Source organism: Canis lupus, chromosome 26, assembly GCF_003254725.2.
Source record: "Canis lupus dingo isolate Sandy chromosome 26, ASM325472v2, whole genome shotgun sequence".
Lineage (NCBI taxonomy): Eukaryota > Metazoa > Chordata > Mammalia > Carnivora > Canidae > Canis > Canis lupus.
The window spans coordinates 7,316,084-7,338,214 of NC_064268.1; the positions used below are offsets into that span (position 1 = coordinate 7,316,084).

General features: G+C 41.8%; 1 protein-coding gene across 25 annotated transcripts in view; it reads left to right on the top strand.

The window, feature by feature from the left end:
* The window catches only part of CLIP1 (CAP-Gly domain containing linker protein 1), a 123,943-nt gene that overhangs the window by 27,798 nt on the left and 74,014 nt on the right, over positions 1-22,131 (top strand). For 23 of the 25 annotated variants that reach the window (XR_007406128.1, XM_049101725.1, XM_025473794.3 and 20 more), the window contains 2 exons: positions 8,395-8,589; positions 10,819-11,390. Coding sequence is in view for 24 of the 25 variants with exons in the window: in XM_049101725.1 (XP_048957682.1) it covers positions 8,505-8,589; positions 10,819-11,390 (657 nt within the window). In the remaining variant the exon portion in view is untranslated. Of the gene's footprint in view, positions 1-4,785; positions 4,878-8,394; positions 8,590-10,818; positions 11,391-22,131 lie in introns of all 25 variants that reach the window. The other 2 variants (XM_049101726.1, XM_049101727.1) reach the window with 1 other exon arrangement.

A 22,131-nucleotide genomic window follows, 5' to 3' on the forward strand; every position in this document is an offset into this window, starting at 1 on the left:
ATTTTTTTTATTTATTTATGATAGTCACACAGAGAGAGAGAGAGGCAGAGACACAGGCAGAGGGAGAAGAACAAGTATGACTTTTTAAAATACTGATACACCCTATCTGGTTTGCAGAGTCATTTAAACAATTGAGACTTTTCCTCATTCATTTTATTGAACAAGCATTGTTTATAAAGTGCTATGGAGAATAATATAACAATGACTACAAGGTGCTTATAGAGTTTGCTGGAATGTATAGACTCCACACACAACTCTGTGCCAGGTGCTAGGAAGAGGTACGTACAGACTCAGTACTATAGGTAATTGCAGGATGGGCATAATTTTACTGGTGAACTTGGGAGAAGGTTTTGTGGGGCAGTTGAATGCCTAAGTTTACCCTCGAGTAAGGCTTGAGCAGATGGAGATAACTAGACTTGGAAAGGGCATGCAGGGTGGAGCAAACTGCCCAAAACAACAGCGTAGGGGACTGAAGTGCCAAGGCCTCTGTAGTGGTATTTGGGGACTCGGACACCTGAATGGTTCATGTGCATGTAATTGAGAAAATAAATTTAAGATGACTTTTCTTATCATTCAGCAGTGAATGGTTCTTATTGAATCAGAATCACTAGAAGGTCTGGGAAACGAACTAGGGGTGGTAGAAGGGGAGGAGGGCGGGGGGTGGGAGTGAATGGGTGACGGGCACTGGGTATTATTCTGTATGTTAGTAAATTGAACACCAATAAAAAATAAATTAAAAAAATAAAAATAAAAATTAAAAAAAAAAAAAAAGAATCACTAGAAGGGCTAAAATATCGGCCTATCCCGTTAGTTTCAGTAAGTCTGGGCAGGGGCCCCCATAAACACACATTTCTTTTTCTTTTTTTAATTTTATTTATCTATTCATGAGAGGCACAGAAATGTAGGCAGAGGTTCGAGAAGCAGGGTCCCCCCAGGGAGCCTGATGCGGAACTTGACCCCAGAATCATGACCTGAGCCGAAGGCAGACACTCAACCACTGAGCCACCCAGGTGCCCCTAAACACGCATTTCTAAGTTCCCAGGTGGCGCTGATGAACATTTTGAGAACTACTGATTTAGAGTACAGTCCATCTGATAACTGCTATAGAGAAATGCCTGATTTACGTGTATAAATACCCCAAATGTGTGTTCTTTTTGGTTTATGTTCATACTTCTTGTCTTCCCACAGGTTGTCAGTTATTTCACCCAGCCCCCCAGCACGGCGCCGTGCCAGTGGAAATACAGTAGTAAATGCTGTATTTGCTAACTTGGCACCCTCATCTGTAAATATCTGAATCAGAAGCACATGCTTCCAGAAGCCCTTGGGGAATGGGGGTTTTCAGCCTTTGCAACTCTAAATGTAAAGTAAAAATAAACATCGCAGCAGTTCTCACACTTTTTTCCACAGGACCCTTTCACATTCTTAAAAATTGAGTTTTTCTTAGGTTTTTATCTATTGATGTTTACCATATTAGAAATTAAAGCTGAAAATATTAATTCATCAAATTATAATAAACCTATTACACATTACATCAATTTTTAATGAGTAACTGTTTCTCTAAAATAACGAGAGGACATTGTGTTTTTGCAAATCTGTCTTTAATAGAAGATAGGCTTAATAGAAGGCAGCTGCTACTGCATTTGATCTGTAGTGAGAAGTTGTTTGATTGAGGTCATGAAGAAAATTGGCCTCACACAGATGAAGAGGAAGGGAAAAAAGATTTTAAGAGCATGTTCAGATAATTATGGATTTTCTTCTTTGATACTACTCCCAAAATTTGGTAGGTTGTAGTTTCATAAAAGTGACATCTGAAACTGAACTTTTTTTTTTGAACTTTTATTGTTATATAGAAATCCATTGGTCTACTTTGTACTTTGATGACTTTGTTGTAACATTTTGCATTGTAGGTTGAAAAATATTGATTCACCAAGTGGCACATTTCCATTAATGACACATTTCATTATATAATATAAAAAAATTACATTTGTTAATACTGTTGATCTCATCAGAAAAGTCTTTAGTATTAGGAAGCTGTCAAGCTCATAGTGGAGGGTATGTTTTCCAAAATTCTAAATTTCTCTTGAATGCTTAAACTCTCTCATTGTCAACAAATAGTTGTTTCCTTTGAAGTGACAGGGTCACGTAGTTCATTTTCAAGAAAATATCTGCCAGACATTCAAGCCTGAGTAATCATAATTTATCAGTCATTTTTTTCAAATAAAATTGACGTTCCATGAAAAAAGTGGTTATTAAGTCTGCCCTTTGCACACGTTTTTCTTTTTTTTTTTTTTTTGCACACGTTTTTCTTTGAGACATGGTGCAGTGGTGCTCAGCAGAAGTGCTTCATGTGTGCTTGCCAATTTGTTGAAGAGTATTGAAAAGGCTCATATTTTGGGTACCTGGTGGGTGGCTCAGTCAATTGAGTATCTGACTCTTAGTTTGGTCTCAGGTCCTGATCTCAGGGTCATGAAATCGAGCCCCAAAGCAGGCTCTGTACTCAGTGGAGTCAGCTTCAGATTCTCTCTCCCTCTCCCTCCCACTCACTCTGCCTGTCAAATAAAAAAAAAAAAAAAATCTTAAAAAAACCCCCACATATTTAAAGGTTGAAACTTAATGATTTGGTTTTCTGCTACATCAAGTGCTTCACATTATTATGTACATTATTATGTACATTATGCATGTACCTATGGCAGAGCACGCAGGGAAGAATGTGTGGTGTGTTCCCATTGCCCCGATGCAGTGCCTGCAGTCTGCCAACCAGGGCTCTTGCACCATCAGTGTAAACATCAACGAGGTGGAAAAGGCAAAAAATGTCTTAGCAATACCGTGAAAATAGTTTTGTTTCTGTAAAAGGGTCCCTAGGTGCCCTGGAAGTGCATGGACCACACTCTGAGAACCATGGTATCCCAGTAACCAAAGTCGGAGTTGGTAGGATGGCAGAGCTCTGTCACTCCTACGTTGGTGAGCTTACCCTCTGCTCTATAAGCTCAGAAACTCATTTTTAATTTTTTTAATTTTTAAAATTTTTTTATTGGAGTTCAATTTGCCAACATATAGCATAACATCCAGTGCTCATCCCATCAAGTGCCCCCCTCAGTGCCTGTCACCCAGTTACCCCCACCCCCTACCCACCTCCCTTTCCACCACCCCTTGTTAGTTTCCCGGAGTTAGGAGTCTCTCATGTTCTGTCTCCCTTTCTGATATTTCCCACTCATTTAGAAACTCATTTTTTAAAATCCATTTACTCATAGGCTAGACTCTTGAATCATAATAAATTTAGAGATGATAGTTTATAAAATATAACTTTGTATATTTATAGTGAGATAAATTCCAAAAGACACCATTCCCTTTGGTCACTGCTGGAAACCCAAACCTTAATCAGCATGGGATTTTGGAACCTTGTCTGAAACGTCTTTAGTTCCAGTTTTCATGCAGTTTTTGCAATCTTGATGCATCCTCCATAGACTACCCTTGCTTATTTTCCAGAGAGCCCTTTTCCAGTGTCTGTAAAATAGACATTTTCTTTTAAACTCTTTTTCTGGACTTCCTGGATTATACTTCTTTTAGTTTGGCAATTCCTTTTTTTTTTTTTTATTTTTTTTTTAATTTTTTTTTAATTTTTATTTATTTATGATAGTTACAGAGAGAGAGAGAGGCAGAGACACAGGCAGAGGGAGAAGCAGGCTCCATGCACCGGGAGCCTGACGTGGGATTCGATCCCGGGTCTCCAGGATCGCGCCCTGGGCCAAAGGCAGGCACCAAACCGCTGCGCCACCCAGGGATCCCTAGTTTGGCAATTCCTAATTACCTTTCTTCATTTTGGTGTATTTTCACTTTTTAAATGTTAAAATATATATATGAAGTCAGTGTGGGTGTGTGTATACATACACAATACAGAGGGAGAGAATCATAAGCAGGTTTCGTGCTCAGCAAGGAGCCCACTATGGGGCTCGATCTCATGACCCTGAGATCATGACCTGAGCTGATATCAGGAGTCAGATGCTTAACTGACTGAGCCACCTAGGTGCTCCAAAGTGCCACTACTTCTTTGAGTGACCTTGAGAAAGCTACTTCTACTCAGACCTCCATTTTCTTTGACCGTGAATGGGCATGATGACAGTTCACCTACCTTCACAGTTATTTTGAGATGCAGATAATACAGTTTTATCTTTGTGCTTTGGATATTCTTGGTACTGAACACATGTAGGTCATTTTTGTAAGATGAGTCCTAGTGCTTTTAATTGTGGTGTGCAGTCCCTCCTAAGTTTGAATGTTAGGTTTAGTGGAAAGAACCTGGACTCTGGAATCAGGCCTGCTTTTCGCATACATATCTGATGCTTAGCCAAGTGACTTCAGGCAGCAGGTCATTAATAAATGAGGAAATACATCTTTTAATTTCTGAGGCGTTATTTATTAAGAAAGGATAATAGTAGCTGAGCCACAGAATTTTAAGCCTCAAATGGGATAATATGCATAAAAAACTATTTGTGGATTATAACCTGTGTATCGTGGTCCTTAAATGTTGGGAGGGTAGAGGAAGTGGGTGGTTTGTCTTCTGTTAGGTTCAAAACTCTTGAGATTCAGTAAGCATAAACATCAGAAATTCCACTATGCTCAGCATATTAGACAAGAACCCTTGATTTTTTCCTTTTTCATGTGTTTTGGAATTGATTAGTTTTAAGGTGACATTCACTGTCCTTGAAACATCATGCAGAGATGTTGCTTCTGGGTCATTACAATTTGTGGGTGTCATGACCAAGACTTCAAACTTTTGTTTTTTGGCAGATTGATTTTTTAAAGCAAGCCTGACATGCCATTCGTGAATAATACATGAAGAAGAAATTTGAATTGGAAGATTAAAAAACCCACCATTGCTGGTAGTGCTCCTAATTCTTTTATTGAGAAAGACTAGACTTTTCTTTGTTATCTTTTAAAAATTTATTTTATTTTATTTTTTTAAAAGATTTTATTTATTCATGAGAGACAGAGAGAGGCAGAGACATAGGCAGAGGGAGAGGCAGGCTGCCCATGGGGAATCTGATGTGGGAATCCATCCTGGAACTCCAGGATCATGCCCTGAGCCGAAGGTAAGGTAGATGCTCATCTGCTGAGCCACCCAGGTATCCCCTTTGTTATATCTTGGTCACAGTTCCCTGCTTTGGGATTCAAATGACTTGGATGGACCAAGAGACAGAAGCATTCACGTTAGACCAGAAAGTCCTAGACTTTGGGTTTATAGCTCTTCTTAGGTTCCTAGTAACCACATGCACTGTTCCTTAGGCTGAGCTTTTAGATGGTTGTATTTTTGTGAGCTCAGGGTACTGAGCTGCAAAATTTGAAATTGGCTGAGGCTTTGAGTTGCTGATTGTGGTGGTTTTCACAATCTTTCTTTAGGAAGGAGTGCTTGACCAGAGCCCTAGAATTCACTGTTCTACCTGAGTGAATTTTTTTAAGGAGCACATCATCCTCTTTTCTTACCATCATCATTGCTTCCCCAGGCCCGTTGTCCTCTGTTCTGTTCTTGCCTACCTGACCTTATGAAGTTGGACCAGGGTGAAGAGTAGGCACGATATAATGAGGCCCCACAGCAGCTTCTGCCCTTCGCCTATCCTTCATCCTTCTCAAATTCTCTGGATATGTAAATAGTCTTTCTCAGATGAGGTTAGAGGGGCTCAGCCCTTCCCTCCCGTCTAAGGCAGTAGCAAGAGTCAGTGAATCTACTTGTATCTTAACAGGCTGTGTACACTGAGGTCCTTACAGTAAAGCTCGTGCCTTCAGACCTGACCCTGAATCAACCTGCACACAGATTCCCACACCCACTGTCACTATCATGGTGGGGATGATGATAGTGGTGATGGAAAGGAGCCTGGGAATTTTGTATTAATAGGATTGGCAGTCACTGCCTTCCAGGGAACAGCAGTTCTTTCTCTGTTAATCAGTCTTCTGAAAACTGCATAACTTACCTTTGACATTTTTAAAAACACCTTGTACCATTTTGAACCCTTTTAAAAAGCATTTGCAAATGGAGCTTAATGAGGGAGCTGTCTTATTATGATTTCTGTTCACTCTGAATTATCTCTGAATAGAAAAACTAGCGTGGGGATCCCTGGGTGGCTCAGCGGTTTCGCGCCTGCCTTTGGCCCAGGGCGTGGTCCTGGAGTCCTGAGATCGAGTCCTGCGTCGGGCTCCCAGCATGGAGCCTGCTTCTCCCTCTCCTCTGCCTGTGTCTCTGCCTTTCTCTCTCTCTCTATCATAAGTAAATAAAAATAAATCAAAAAAAGAAAGAAAGAAGAAAGAAAGGAAGAAAAAGAAGAAAAAGAAAAGGAAGGAAAGAAAAGAAAAGAAAGAAGGAAAAACTAGTGTGGCTGTTAGTTTCCTAGGCCACCATAACAAATAAGCACAAACTGGGAGGCTTAGAACAGAAATGTGTTCTCTCACAGTTCTGGAGGCCAGAAGTCCAAAAGCAGTGTGTCGGCAGGGTTGGTTATGTACTAGAGGCTCTGAGGGAGCATTCATCTCATGCCTGTCCCCAAGCTCTTTGTGGCTGTCAGCCGTCCTTGGCTTGGGACACATCACTGCAGTCTCTGCCTCCATCTTCTCGTGCCTCCTTGGTGTGTTCTTTTTCTCTAATAAGAACACCTGTCACTGGGTCTAGGGCCCACCCAGGTATTCCAGATGATCTCATCTCAAGATCCTTAACTGAATTACACCTGCAAAGACTCTTTTTCTAAATAAGGTCACATTTATAGGTTCTGGATGGATATATCTTTGGGGGTGGGGGCAGTTAGCACCATTAATCCCACTTCATGGGGCCATAACCACCTCCTCTGTTATCCCTGGCCAGATTTTTTGCTTATCCTTGTCTTTTCTTGTAAGACAGGATGGCAGTGTGACATTGGTGCCTCATCATCCAAGCTCTACCAGCAAAGTGTAATAACACAATCATTAGAATCAAAAGTAGCATTTTTCTCTTTGATTGAATTATTCTGTTTTTAAGTATAACGTCTGGAAATCTTTTCCCATATTCCAAAATCCCAGTCTTTCTCGTCCTCTTTTTGTTTTTAATTTTTATTTATTTATTTATTTATTTATGGTAGTCACAGAGAGAGAGAGAGAGAGGCAGAGACATAGGCAGAGGGAGAAGCAGGCTCCATGCACCGGGAGCCCGACGTGGGATTCGATCCCGGGTCTCCAGGATCGCGCCCTGGGCCAAAGGCAGGCGCTAAACCGCTGCGCCACCCAGGGATCCCTGTTTTTAATTTTTAAAAATAATTTCAGAGGTAGAATTTAATGATTCATCAGTTGCAAATAATAACCCAGTGCTCATTACATCAAGCGTCTTTTTCTTCTTCTTAAAGAGAATAAGACAAGATCCTATTTTGCCTGAGTGCCAAAGTTGTAGATTTATACCTGGTCTTGAGTAAATCAGAAGTATATTGTGTTTCTGTGGACAGAATAACAACAAAAAATTTTCCTATGGCACTTCCCAGATACAGCTTTTTACAGAGTTTGAACCTTTATCTCATCCCACATATAAATTATTTTATATATTTTTCTTTTTAAAGATTTTATTTATTTATGAGAGAGAGAGAGAGAGGCAGGCAGAGGGAGAAGCAGGTTCCATGTAGGGAGCCTGATGTGGGACTCAATCCGGGGCTCCAGGATCAGGCCCTGGGCTGAAGGTGGCGCTAAACCGCTGAGCCACCGGGGCTGCCCATATAAATTATTTTATATTGAGCATTGCATAATTCTGTGAACATAAAACATTTATTTTTTATTTTTTTTAATTTTTATTTATTTATGATAGTCACAGAGAGAGAGAGAGGCAGAGACACAGGCAGAGGGAGGAGCAGGCTCCATGCACCGGGAGCCCGACGTGGGATTCGATCCCGGGTCTCCAGGATCGCGCCCTGGGCCAAAGGCAGGCGCTAAACCGCTGTGCCACCCAGGGATCCCTAAAAAAGCATTTAATGCAGGCTTGTGGTCATAAAACTTCAGCAATATAGAAATGAATGAAGTAAAAACTGAAAGCTCTGTCTGTTCTCCTGCCATTGAGTTTGGTGTACATTTTTTCAGAACTTCCTTATATGGACTGTGTGGATTTTAGACACTGTCCTGAGCTGGTGTATTAGGTAAAGAGAAGTGAATGTATTGATAGGTTCAACTGCTTGTTTTTAGGGTAGTAAATTGCATCTAGATCCATCTCAGCAGCATCTTCGTGTTTTTATCTATCATGTTATCATGTGAGGTTCTCATGTGCCTAGGTTCAGTGTGGAGACAGTTTGTCATCATGTATAAGGAAAAGTTTAGCTTGTGAAAGCTGCTTTAATAATAGGTGTCATTTCTTTCTTCCTCCCCTAGATTCTAAATTCTGTTTATATTTTTCTCTTGCAGATTTAACCCAGAGACTGACTTCACCATAGAAACACCCACAGTTGTATCAATGGTTGGGGCAAGATAGTGGCAACAGGCAAAGGAAAAACAGCTCCAACATACTAAGGACAATGAGTATGCTAAAACCGAGTGGGCTTAAGGCCCCTACCAAGATCCTTAAGCCTGGAAGCACAGCCTTGAAGACACCTGCTGCTGGTAAGGCTCTATGATTTATATCTAAACTAGAACCCTATTTGAAAAATTTAAAAAGACAGCCTTAAGAAACTTGATATTTTTTAAAATATTTGAGGAAGTTTTAATTAAAAGACATGGAATTTTGGGGGCACCTGGGTGGCCCAGTTGATTAGACATCTGACTCTTGGTTTCAGCTTAAGTTGTGATCTCAGGGTCTTGAGATCAAGCCCGGTGTCTATTGGGCTTCATGCTCATCAGGAGTCTGCTTGTCTCTCTCCCTCCTCATGCCCGTCGCCCTGCTTGCTCTCTCTCACTTGCTCTTTTTTTTTTTTTTTTTAAAGATTTATTTATTTATTTATTCATGATAGAGAGAGAGAGGCAGAGACACAGGCAGAGGGAGAAGCAGGCTCCATGCAAGGAGCTCGACATGGGACTCTATCCCGGGTCTCCAGGATCAGGGCCTCGGCTGAAGGCGGCGTTAAACCGCTGAGCCACCCGGGCTGCCTGAGTAAAGCAGTTTAGACACTAAAACTTAGATGCTTAAAAGGAAATCATTGCCCATTTTTGTACTTTTATGAAGATTGTTTTTCAGAAACTTGTCCTTTCAGTGCCTTGTCAGAAAGAATTGTTCATGTACAAAGCTGGAATAGATTCTAAAAAACTGACTGGGCTGACTTGCCTTTGGCAGATTATCTGTTTGATTTGAGAAGGTTTATTATCTTCTAAAAAACAAAAAAAACAAAAACCCTCCACAAATCGAAACACCACAGTCTCCTCTTCTGTGTAGGGGAAAGGGATGTTTAGCACCCCCTGTAGGCCTGCCTGCAAGACCACTCTGTTTCCCTGTCTACGTGTGGTTCACCCTTTCTGTTCAGGCCTCAGGGCAGATGTTACCTCCTCTAGGAGGCCTTCCTGTGACTGCTCTGCCTAAGGGCACTGTCTCCTCGGTAGCACTTATATCACCTGAAATTACCTGGTGTGTCTCCTGACTGTGTCCCCACCTCTAGGCTCTGGGCTCTAAAGGGGCATGTACTATGCTGTCTTGCTTTGTTCCCTAGTGAGAACAATGCCTGGGACTAGTGCTGGAGTGGTAGACACTCATAGAAAGGGCGAGCATGAATAAATACATTATTTCATTTACTGAAATGAGAGATAGATACAACTATCCCCTTATTCTTTTTTTTTTTTAATTTTTATTTATTATTTATGATAGTCACAGAGAGAGAGAGAGGCAGGCTCCATGCACTGGGAGCCCGACGTGGGACTCGATCCCGGGTCTCCAGGATCGTGCCCTGGGCCAAAGGCAGGCGCCAAACCACTGCGCCACCCAGGGATCCCTATCCCCTTATTCTTAAGAAGAAATTAAACTCAGAGGGGTCATGTAAAATATTAAGACCACAATATGCCTACTAAATGGTAGAGTGCTTAAGAATGTGGGCTTTCTTTGCCAGTTCATACCAAATATTTAATAAATACTTGTTGAATGAATGCTTGAAATTGAGTAAAGTCATCTTGCCTTAACAGGGAATTTGGCCAGGTACTTTTTCCCCTTGCTGTGATTTCTTCTGTGCCAACAAATAATTAGGGTTTATTTGGTGGTCTTGGAGTGAGATGACAGGGCTGTGGCACTGAATCTTCTCCTCCTTTAAGCCTGACTGTGAATCTCTGGTTCCAAGGTCCTCGGCCTGTCATCCCTCCCTGACTACTCACATGTGGGAATAGAGCTCGTCTCCGGGGATCCGAATGGGTGTTTACTCATGATGTGCAGGGCAAGGGGTAGAGGAAAGAATGAAATCAGACCTGTGCTATGAGCTCTGGAAAAGGGACTTCTCCCCCTCCTTGCTATGACCTTTTCTATTTTTAATTGTCAATAAGGATTAAAGCCCACCACTCACTGAGTTTTGACAGCATTGAGAATGGTAGTTATGGGTCAAGTTGTTTTTGTTTTTGTTATTTTTTAAGTTTTATTGATTTAAATGATCTCTATACCTAACATGGACTTGAATTCATGACCTGAGATCAAGAGTTGTATGCTCTTCCAACTGAGCCAGCCAGGTACCCCGATGCGTCAAGGATTTTTTGCCTCCTTGCTTTAAAAAGGAAAAAAAAAAAGACAGAAGGACAGATGAACAGAAAAACTTAAAAGAGCTGTAACTGCTCCTGTTGCTGTGGAGTTTCACCAATTTTTCCATTAAGTTAGGAGTTGTCTACTTGAATATGAGCCTTTTCTGATCCTTTCTTCTGTTGCAGTTGTTGCTCCAGTAGAAAGAACAACATCCAGTGAGAAGGCATCAGGCACACCATCATCGGAGGCACAAGAGGAATTTGTGGATGACTTTCGAGTTGGGGAGAGAGTTTGGGTGAATGGGAATAAGCCTGGATTCATCCAGTTTCTGGGAGAAACCCAGTTTGCACCAGGCCAGTGGGCCGGGATTGTTTTAGATGAACCCATAGGTAAGAATGATGGTTCTGTGGCAGGAGTTCGGTATTTTCAGTGTGAACCTCTAAAGGGCATATTCACCCGCCCTTCGAAGTTGACAAGGAAGGTGCAGGTGGAAGATGAAGCTAATGGCCTACAGACAACGCCTGCTTCCAGAGCGACTTCACCTCTGTCCACCTCTGCAGCTAGCATGATGACCTCCTCCCCAGGAGCCCCTTCGAATATCCCCCATAAATCATCCCAGCCTACAGCAAAGGAACCGTCAACGACATCTCAGATCAGCAACCTTACAAAAACTGCCAGTGAATCTATCTCCAACCTCTCTGAGGCTGGTTCAATCAAGAAAGGAGAAAGAGAGCTCAAAATTGGGGACAGAGTACTGGTGAGTCCAGAAACCCTCTGAGGTCATTGCGTTGAATTGATGAATGGTTGAAATGCACACATCCAGGCTCAGAGTATGTTCTGTGGAGGGACCACTCATTTATAGAGAAGTGAGTCCACTTTTCTAGTGTTCAGTTTATATACGAAGGGAACAAATTAGAAACTGGCTCTGAGTGAAGTAGGAGCGTACGTTTGCAGTGGTTGGTTCTGATTTTATCTACCGGTTTAGCCAAAGGAATATTGAGTTTATTTCTTGTAACTATTACTTGACAGAACAAGCTTAGAATTGGACTTGGACCAACGTTTATAAAAGTTTTCCCCACCCTGGTTTGTAATTTTTGCTGTAAGGATGATGTGTGGGTATATATAAGGTCCTACTTCCTTAGATGTCTTGAAAAACTCAGACATCACAGGATGTTATTTCAGAACTTCTGTGCCTTTGATATGATCAGGTTTAGGTTTAGGAAGAGGAAGGGAATGTACAGTAGTATCTATTTAGTAATAAGCTAGAAATACAACATATAAGGTTTATGCTGTACATTCTAGAATCTCTGAACTTATGCCAGTAATTTGTTCTTTGTCTTATTTTTTTAAAGATTATTTATTAATTAGAGCAAATGAGCATGAGTGGGGAGTGGTGGGGGAGGAGCAGAGGGAGAGGGAGAATCAGACTCCCCACTGAGCAGGGAGCCTGATGTGGGGCTCAATCCCAGGACCCTGAAATTATTATTTGAGCCGAAGGCAGACGCTTAACTGACTGAGCCACTCAGGTGTCCCAACTTGTTCTTGATTTTAAACAAGAGGCCAGTGTGCAGTGCTAAAAACACAAGCTGAGCCCCATCTCTGCCTTTGTGACCTCAACAAGTTTTTTAACGTCCAAGGTTTGCATCTGTAAGAATGAGGCGATAATAGTACTCACCTCCTAGCATCATTGAAAGGATTAAATTAGATAATGCATATAGCATTCTTAGCAGTGCCTGGGATACAGTGAACCCTTAAACAATGGTAGCTCTTCTTCTCACTGATGGAAATTTAAAGCTTTACTATTTCACTCCTCCCACACTTGAACCAGTTCAGTTTAGGGCATGAAGTTGGTCAGCAATCTCTGACCCTGTGCTCTGCCTTTCCTTGTATTTGTTCAGCAGCTGTAAAATTCCACCAGGCTTGGCAGCTTCCAGTGATGCCACGGGAGGACAAGAAGTGTTAGCTGTTAGCCGTTTGTGTACTGTGTGTCTCATGTTATGTTTTCCACAGTGCTCTGGAGTAGCCCCATGGAACTGATGAGATGGAGGCTTAGAAAAGTGGGATCTACTAGTCCAGGGGCTCCCAACCCAAATTGAGGTGGACTTGCAATTTCAGCGTTTTTTTTTGTTTTGTTTTTTTTTTTTAACCTCAGTGCCTGTTGTGGAGAGCTGATGATTGACAGTATAATTGTAAAATTGGAAGTGTTTTTTGTGATTTTATTGTCTTACAGATAAGGAAGCTTAAGCCCAGAGAAATGAGGTGTGACTACCTAATCACATAGTGAGTTCTCAGCAGATTTTAGAGTTAGAACTCAGGACTTCTGCCTCCCAGGCCCATAGCACCTCCATGAATCCAGGAGGTCTCACATACCTGTGGGGGCTTGGTAATACCTCCTGGCTTTAAGGGCTTCCTTCTGGATCCCTTAGGCTCAAGGTCAGTAGGTTCCCTCTTCAGTTACAATTATCATGAATTTCAAAGGTTGATGCACCAGAACTTAAAGCATTCTTAAGACTGCATTTTCATGTGATGCAGATAAACCTATATCTCGTTTGTTTAGCTGATGTTCACTTGCTGTACCAATTTTATATTTGGGACAGCTGCTCTTTTGTGGCAACAAAGGCTTTTTGATGCTTTTTTTTTTAAAGATTTTAAAAAATTTTTTAAGTAACCTCTATACCCATTGTGGGACTCGAACTCAAAACCTGGAAACCCAAGAGTTCTGATGCTTACTTGTTTTTCTTCTTTGCTGTATAGATACTGCTGCCATGAATGCCTCTAAAATTTTTTTCTGTGTATATACCTTACTTTTATAGAATAAATTCACAGAGGTGGAATTACTAGGTTAAAGTGCATAAACATTTTTAAGGCTTACCTGGTAAGCTTTGTTTAAATCAGAAACCTATTACCTCAGCACAGGACTGCTTTGTAGATTAGATTATAAATACCCACCATTTGCTTCAACGTGGATGGAACTGGAGGGTATTATGCTGAGTGAAGTAAGTCAGTCGGAGAAGGACAAACATTGTATGTTCTCATTCATTTGGGGAATATAAATAATAGTGAAAGGGAAAATAAGGGAAGGGAGAAGAAATGTGTGGGAAATATCAGAAAGGGAGACAGAACGTAAAGACTGCTAACTCTGGGAAACGAACTAGGGGTTGTGGAAGGGGAGGAGGGCGGGGGGTGGGAGTGAATGGGTGACGGGCACTGGGTGTTATTCTGTATGTTAGTAAATTGAACACCAATAAAAAAATAAAAAAAAAAGATTATAAGTTGTATGCAGTGCCATCTTAAGTGCTTATCTGTAAACAACTTCTTTCCCATTTGAGAAAGCATGTGGCACTTTTAAAACAAGAAGCTGTCCCTTTCCATCAGCCAGTGTGAGAACTAGCTGATTGAAGTATTGGTCCAACAGTATACCGCCTGGCTGCTAAGACAGCTGAAATGACAAGATCAGCTTGGTTTAACTTAAGACCAAAGGCTTGCAGAAGGCTGTCATGATTAAAGTGAACCTGAAGTATAGGAATTGGCTTGGCAGAAGGAAGTGGTGGTGGGGAGAGGGAGGCTTCTAGCTGAGGGAAGGCAGACTCCCTGAGATGGAAAGGAGTTGGCATATTTGAGGAACAGACCAGTGTCCTTCCCCAGATGCAGTGAGTGTGTGGCAGGAGATGAGACTGGTTACGAAGTGGGGTCCGCAGGGCCAAGTGACATGGCACCTATGAGGACAGCCTGTGTTCTCATTAAGAACAAGAGTAATGTTGGATTTGTAGTTTGGGAAGACCACTCTGGCTGCTTTGTAGAGCGTGGATTGGAGGTAGATAAGAACAGGTCGGAGGTGGCCATTCTTTGAAGAGATTGGAAGTTGAAGGAGAGCATAGAGGTCAGCCTGATGCTGGAGGAGTGTTGGGTCTCGGGAAGAATCTTTATTTTCTTTTTTAAAAAATGACAGGGTCTGGAATATTTATATCCTACCTAAACTGAGCTAGAACTGAAGGACAGGTTAAAGACACAGAAGAGAGAGGGAATTAGGAATGGACTGAGGTTCCTGGAAAAAGATGATACCCCAAGCTCACACACAGAGGGGATCAATTGGCCTTTGATTAAGAGAGGAAGACTTCCTCCATTTTTGTAGGAAGGGAGAAGGAGAATCTGTAGATGTTGGTTGGGTTGTAGAGGTTTGAATGGTGTATTTCTAGGAAAATTTTAATGATATGTTCAAACCTAGCATACTTGGAACAGAATTTCATTTGAATCTCTGAGAATCTGAAGTCTGACAAGTGTGTTATTGGAAGCAGTAAAATTATTTACTGCCTTTGGTTAGTATTTCTAGGAGAGATTAAGGAGTACCTTAGAACCACAGCATTTTATTATTTATTTTATTTTAAAAACAGATTTTATTTATTCATGAGAGAGGCAGAGACATAGGCAGAGGGAGGAGCAGGCTCCCCACAGGGAGCCTGATGTGGAACTCAATCCCAGGATAACAACCTGAGCCGAAGGCGGACGCTCAACCACTGAGCTACCCAGGTGCCCGGAACCACAGTATTGTAGAGCTGGAAAGAATCTTTCGAGATCACCACATTTTTTTTCACCTCTTTTTTGCTTATAATACTGAGAAGAAATATAATTTACCTCAGATTATATAGGTGTGTGATAAATGTGTACATGTACCAGTGTGTCCTCTTGTCCCAGTTCCTGGTTTTTTCTCTTTAACATACTGCTTTAATAGAAAAAATCTTTGATTTAGAAATATGAAACATTTTTACTTCAAGATTAATTTATTAGGAAATTAGGTTTATTTTATTTATTTATTTATTTATTTGGAAATTAGGTTTAGACATCTAACATGTTTGATTTATGATTTTCCTAATTAAAGAAAAATGCTGTTGGGATCCCTGGATGGCTCAGCAGATCTCACTGAAGATTGCTTTATGCAGTGGTTTGCCGGACTCTTGAGAGGCACATAACTCGTAGACTGGGAACCTCTGGGGTAGCTAATTGCGCTGAATTTTTTCTTTTTTTTTTTTTTTGAACAGAGGTGTTTTGTTTTTGTTTTGTTTTTTTAAAGATTTTATTTATTTATTCATGAGAGAGACAGAGAGAGAGGGGCAGAGACACAGGCAGAGGCAGAAGCAGGCTCCATGCAGAGAGCCTGATGCGGGACTTGATCTCGGGACTCCAGGATCATGCCCTGGGCCAAAGGCAGGCGCCAAACAACTGAGCTATCCAGGGATCCCCCACGCTGAATGTTTTGAGATAGTCTTGCTGTGTTGGGTATTTTTGATATTTTAGGGAGGTGCTTTCAGATTCTTGAGAAAGGTGACCAATTCCAGCTGTTGGGTTTCAACATGGTTGGCTCCATGTCTGAGACTATGTTCTATGCTGAGTTCTTAGCTTATGATGTATATGAGAAGACTTTTCAGCATTTTTATTATTATTCTTTTGGTTTTTATTTTTATTTTATTTAAAAAATATTCAATTTATTTATTCATGAGAGACACAGAGAGAAAGAGAGGCAGAGACATAGGCAGAGGGAGAAGCAGGCTCCCTGCAGGGAACCCGACGTGGGACTCGATCCTGGGGCTCCGGGATCATGCCCTGGGCTGAAGGCGGCGCTAAACCACTGAGCCACTGGGGCTACCCAGGTTTTTATTTTTTTTTTAATATTTTATTTATTTGAGAGAACTAGAGCACAAACCAGGGGAAGGGACGGAGGGAGATGGAAAAGCAGACTCCCTGCGGAGCAGGACCCTGGGATCATGACCTGAGCCAAAGGCAGAAACTTAACTGACTGAGCCTCCCAGGTGCCCCTAGCATTTTATTTTTAAAATGACAAGCTTTATTTTCTTACGAGCTGCTCCCAGAGCTCTTAACACAAAGAATCTTAGTGTAGATCTGTAGGTCTTTTGGATACTGTGAAAGAAGAAAAGTCTTCCTGAGAATTAAAAAATACCTTTATTCGTAAGATTTATTTTGTGTGTGCTTGAACCTTTTTTATTTTATTTTATTTTATTTTATTTTATTTTATTTTATTTATTTATTTATTGTGTGTGCTTGAACCTTAAATAACTGTAGTTCGTCCAGTATATATACTTCCTTCATGTGTCTTCCTTGATTTGTTCATTGTTAGGTTTATGAGATTTATCTCTAACTTATTAATTTAAAACACACTCATAGTAGGGTCATATTGTGTAAACACCTCTTCACAATATACTTCTGTAGGTTTGAGACATTTCTTTGCTGGTAATACAACCCTATTTAAAATAATAAGTTACTGTTTGGTATCACACTCTTTGGAAGTACTGCACTTAGTTTAATTATACACGTTAGATTGTTTCCATTGTTTTCCCCAGAAATGTTTGCATAGAGGAATATATAAACATTTATTTAATTTTTTTTTTTTAATTTTTTTTTTAAATTTATTTATGATAGGCACACAGTGAGAGAGAGAGAGGCAGAGACACAGGCAGAGGGAAAAGCAGGCTCCATGCACCGGGAGCCCGACGTGGGATTCGATCCCGGGTCTCCAGGATCGCGCCCTGGGCCAAAGGCAGGCGCCAAACTGCTGCGCCACCCAGGGATCCCTATGAGAGATACATAGAGAGAGGCAGGGAGATAGGCAGAGGGAGAAGCAGGCTCCCCACAGGGAGCCCAATGCGGGACTCGATCCCAGGACCCCAGGATCACAACCTGAGCCAAAGGCAGACACTCAACCACTGAGCCACCCAGGCGTCCCTAAATATGCCCTTTTTAATAAGTTGGTTTCTTCTGTTTTTCTCAGTCCTCTTACCAGTGACTGAGAACCCCCAAATCTACAAGTCTGGTTGTGACATCACCCTTTCGTGGGACATTTGTTTGTCATCTGCCTGGTCGGGTTCCTGTGCTCTGGGGAAACTATTCTTTACTATGACCTCTCTGTACCTTGATTGAGGAGACAGTAGCTGTTAGCAGAAAGATCTGTTATTTTGTATACTCCAAAGTTGAGAAGACTCTAGATGTTCACATTATGTTAAAAATTCTTTATGAAGGGGCACATGGGTGGCTGAGTGGTTGAGTGTCTGCCTTTGGGTCAGGTTGTGATCCCGGGATCCTGGAATCGAGTCCGGCATCAGGCTCCCTGCAGGGAGCCTGCTTTTCCTCTGCCTCTCTCTCTGCCTGTCTCTCTCTGTCTCTCATGAATAAATAAATAAAATCTTAAAAAAAAAAAATTCTTTTTGGAGACCTGGTCTGAATATGGAGATTTTTTCCAGCATGATAGATTCTTCTTGGGGAAATGCAGAGAACCTGGAAGAAGCTGGTTCCAGCTGCTGCTCCCTTTTTTGCAGAGCCAGGGTGGGCCAGGTCCCATTTTAGTGCTCATGGTGGGTGCAAACGCCCCTCTTCCTGCTCACTGCTCGCAGTTTTGAGGGGGTAGAATAAGTGTGCTTTTACTTCTGAGGCCTAGGAATGCATAATACTATCTATCCGCCCGACAGATTTCATGTCTTGTTCCAGCTTCCCCTTTCCTCTCTCCAGCCCTGTTGTCCTACACAGGCTCAAGTAGGTCACATCACCGTTGCCTGGACCGTCACACTGCTGCCACACTGCTGTCCATGCTACTAGCCTGTCTCTCCCCAGGTCTGTTCTCCACACTGTCATAGAGTGGTGCATCTAAAATGTAGATCTGCTTATGCTAGTCCTGCATAACACCCGTGGTGGTGCCCTCTGTGTCTGCAGCAGTGGTTTTGTTTTTGCTCCTGGAGAGTTTTCTCCAGGAGCGGTCCCTGGGCCTGGCTAATTAGTGTAGGTAGGTTCTTTTTGCAAATGTAAGATACCTTACAGATATCAAAGCTGATATCTCTCCAGCCTTGAGAACTTTATGCAGGCTCCTGGGGCTCAGGAATTTTCTGGTCGAGGACGCAGGTCACCCTGTCCTACTGTGGGATTCAGAGAGATTAAAGATTGACTACCAAGTCTAATGTTGAAAAGCCTGTTACTAGATCACGTCTTCTAACTCTTGGTATTGCTTTCATGAAATCTTTAAGCAGAATTACCAAAATATCTTAGAGCCCATCTAAGGGCCCAGGAGTTTGGGCAAAGACATTCTTTTTTTAAAGAATGTTTTGAATCAGGGTTTATGGGGATGGAAAAATGTAGAAATCCTCTTTGCAGCTTCTCAGGTTGGCAGTGGATTTGTTTGACAACTTTTAGCTTCTAGGTAACCCTTTTCAGGGGACATCTGTTTAATATGCACACACAGTTAGCTGTGTGCTCTTTTCCTGTGGTAGTATCCTAGAAATACTGTGAATGATACAGTGAAATATTTACAGTTAATCTGGTGGTTGGGGATACTAGCATCTTTATACATTTTTGTATGTCTTTTATTTTAAAAAATAGATGCTATGTGACACTCAGCATTTCAGTTTTCTGTGTTGCTGGCTCCTTAAGGGAATCCCATTTTGCTGCTGTACATACATCCATTATCATTACCATCTTTTGAACTGAACTTGTCTTTTAGGTGGGTATAAAGGATAGCTGGTATCTACTTTTTTTTTTTTAATTTTTTTAATTTCAATTTTTTAATTTTTTTTCTCTTCTTCATGAGAGAGAGAGAGAGGCAGAGACACAGGCAGAGGGAGAAGCAGGCTCCATGCAGGGAGCCCCATGTGGGACTGATCTCCAGGATTACGCACTGGGCCGAAGCCAGGCGCTAAACCACTGAGCCACCCAGGGATCCCCTCTATTTTGTTTTTAGACTGCTTTATGGAGGTAAAATATATGCATCCATTGTAAGCATACAATTCAGTGATTTTTTAAAAAGATTTTATTTATTTGAGAGAGTGAGAGCTGGGGAGGGGGAGAGGGAGAGGCCAGCTCTCCACAGAGCAGGGAGCCTGAAGCTGGGCTTGATCCCAGGACCTTGAGCCACCCAGGTTCCCCGTGATTTTTAATAAATGGATAGAGTTATGCAGTCACTACAGTCCAATTTTAGAATATTTCTGTTGCCGCTGGCAAGTCATTTCCCACTGCCACCTCCGGCCCCAGGCAATCACTGATCTGCCTTCTGTCTTACACCTTTCCTGGACATTTTGTGTAAGTGCCGTTATGTTATATAGTGTTTTTGTGTCTGGCCTCTTCCACATAACATGTTTTAAGGCTCCTCATGTTGTAGTTCATTGCTATTATTGGCTAAAATATTCCGCTTGAGGGGTATACCATATTTTATTTATCTATTCACTATTCATTAACTTAAGTTTTCATTAAAGGAAATCATGCTCCTAGTTCCGAATGTCCTGATTTTGGTACTTACGAGCTTGTGTGAAAAATTCAGTAGTTCTGTGCCCTTGCTCTGATATAACAGATTAACTGTCCATCCCCACCCTCCTTTTTTTTTCTTCCTGGGAAGGGAAGATGAATTTCAAGAGTTAACATGCAAATGAAGCATAACTTTTTCTTCTTTTAACATTGTCTTCATGATTATGTTATCTTTTCTTTACCTGTTTGTTCTCAGGAGAGTTATTAGAGTTTTTGAGAGAGCATCTGTTCTACATCATCTGCATTTGTCCTGTTAATTTTTTTTTTAAAGATTTTATTTATTCATGAGAGACAGAGAGAGAGAGGCAGAGACACAGGGAGAGGGAGAAGCAGGGTCCATGCAGGGAGCCCGATGTGGGACTCCATCCTGGAACTCCAGGATCACACCCTGAACCAAAGGCAGATACTCAACTGCTGAGCCACCAGGTGTCCCTTGTCCTGTTAATTTTCTAAGGGGGTTTACTGTCATAGATTGGGAAACTCAAAATGATGACATAAAGGGAGTAAAAAAACTACACTTCTTTAGCCTAGAGAACTTGTAACAGCTGTATTTAACACCCTCCAGTCCGTTCAGGAAGTATGCTGAGTGTCTACCCTGTTCCAGGCCTTTTCTTAGTGCTGTAGGTTTGGCAGTGACCAGAACCAAACACTGCTATCTATTAGGGCTTCCCATTACATTCAAATAAAAATCTGAATTCCTTCCTGGGACCCGCAGGGCCCACATGATCTGGACCCTGCCCACTCTCTGAACCCCTCTCTCTCTACATGTCCTCCTGCCTCACTCCACTCAGCTACACTGGCTTCCTTGCGGTTTCCTAAACCCCAGACTCATCTGCACCTTGAGATTTCTTGGTTCTTCTACTTGGAACATACTGCTCCTAGGTCTTTGCATGATTGGTGCCTCGTAGTCATTCGAGCCTTGGTTCAAAGGTCACCTCCTCAGGAATCCTTTCCCTGCCACCCCAACTGGAAAAAAGACCCTCCAAAGGCACTGTCCCATCACCCTATTTTGTTTTGTTTCCTAGAGCTCTATACTACTTAAAACATTCTTTTCAGTTACTTCCATGTTCATTGTCCATTCTCCCCTGACCAGAATTTAGGCTCCATGGAAATCTAGAGAGACTGTATGTCATTCACAATCCACTTAGGATAGTGCCTGACACATAGTAGGTACCCCTAAAGATTGTTAAAGAATGAGACGGTTTTCAGTATAGCTGTCACAGCTATACTGAAGGGAGGGAAGGAGTAAAATTGTCAAGTATGACAAGAGGTGTAGTTAGGACCCATGTGTAAAAGGGCAGGAAGGTTTTACCATTGTCTGTGGGAGACTTGCCTGGAAGAAGTGCCCAAATGGGGTTGGCTCTCTAGTTGAGTTAATAAAAAATACCTGTGCTGGCACCTTCATTTTACAGCTGATTAAGTTTTAAGTCAGGGCTAAATTTGTACTTGGTAAATACCAGATAGCCACATTTACCTTTTTATAAATACAATGCTTAGGGTGCCTGGGTGGCTCGGTCAATTAAGCAGCTGAGTCTTGGTTTCAGCTCAGGGTCCTGGGATTGAGCCCTGCATCGGGCTCCATGCTCAGCAGGGAATTTGCTTGAGAGTCTCTCTCTCTCTCCCCGCTCTGGCTCCTCCCCCCTACTCATGCTTTCACTCTCTCAAATAAATAAATAAATATTTTTAAAAAGCTGTTTAGGGGGGAAAAAAAAAAGCTGTTTAGGGGACCCCTGGGTGGTGCAGTGGTTTGGCGCCTTTGGCCCAGGGCGTGATCCTGGAGACCCGGGATCGAGTCCTGTGTCGGGCTCCCTGCATGGAGCCTGCTTCTCCCTCTGCCTGTGTCTCTGCCTCTCTCTCTCTTTCTCTCTCTATCGTGAATAAATAAATAAAATCTAAAAAAAAACAAAAAAAAACAAAATAAAAAGCTGTTTAACTTAGAATATGGCAAAATAAGAGACCACCTGACAAAGTTCTGTTGCTCACAATATTCTTGTGAAACAGTCCCTCATTAGCACTCATTGGACATTTGATACTTGTGTAAACCAAGGCACAGTGAGATTCATGGCTTGTTTGGGATTGATCATAAACAGAGAGCATTAAGGGTTTCCTCTTTCCTGTTTGTAGTCCCGCTTTTTAGCCAGCAGAATTTATCAGTGTTCTTATTTGTACAGGAGTTTGCAAGAAGGGCATTTGTCTGTTCCCAC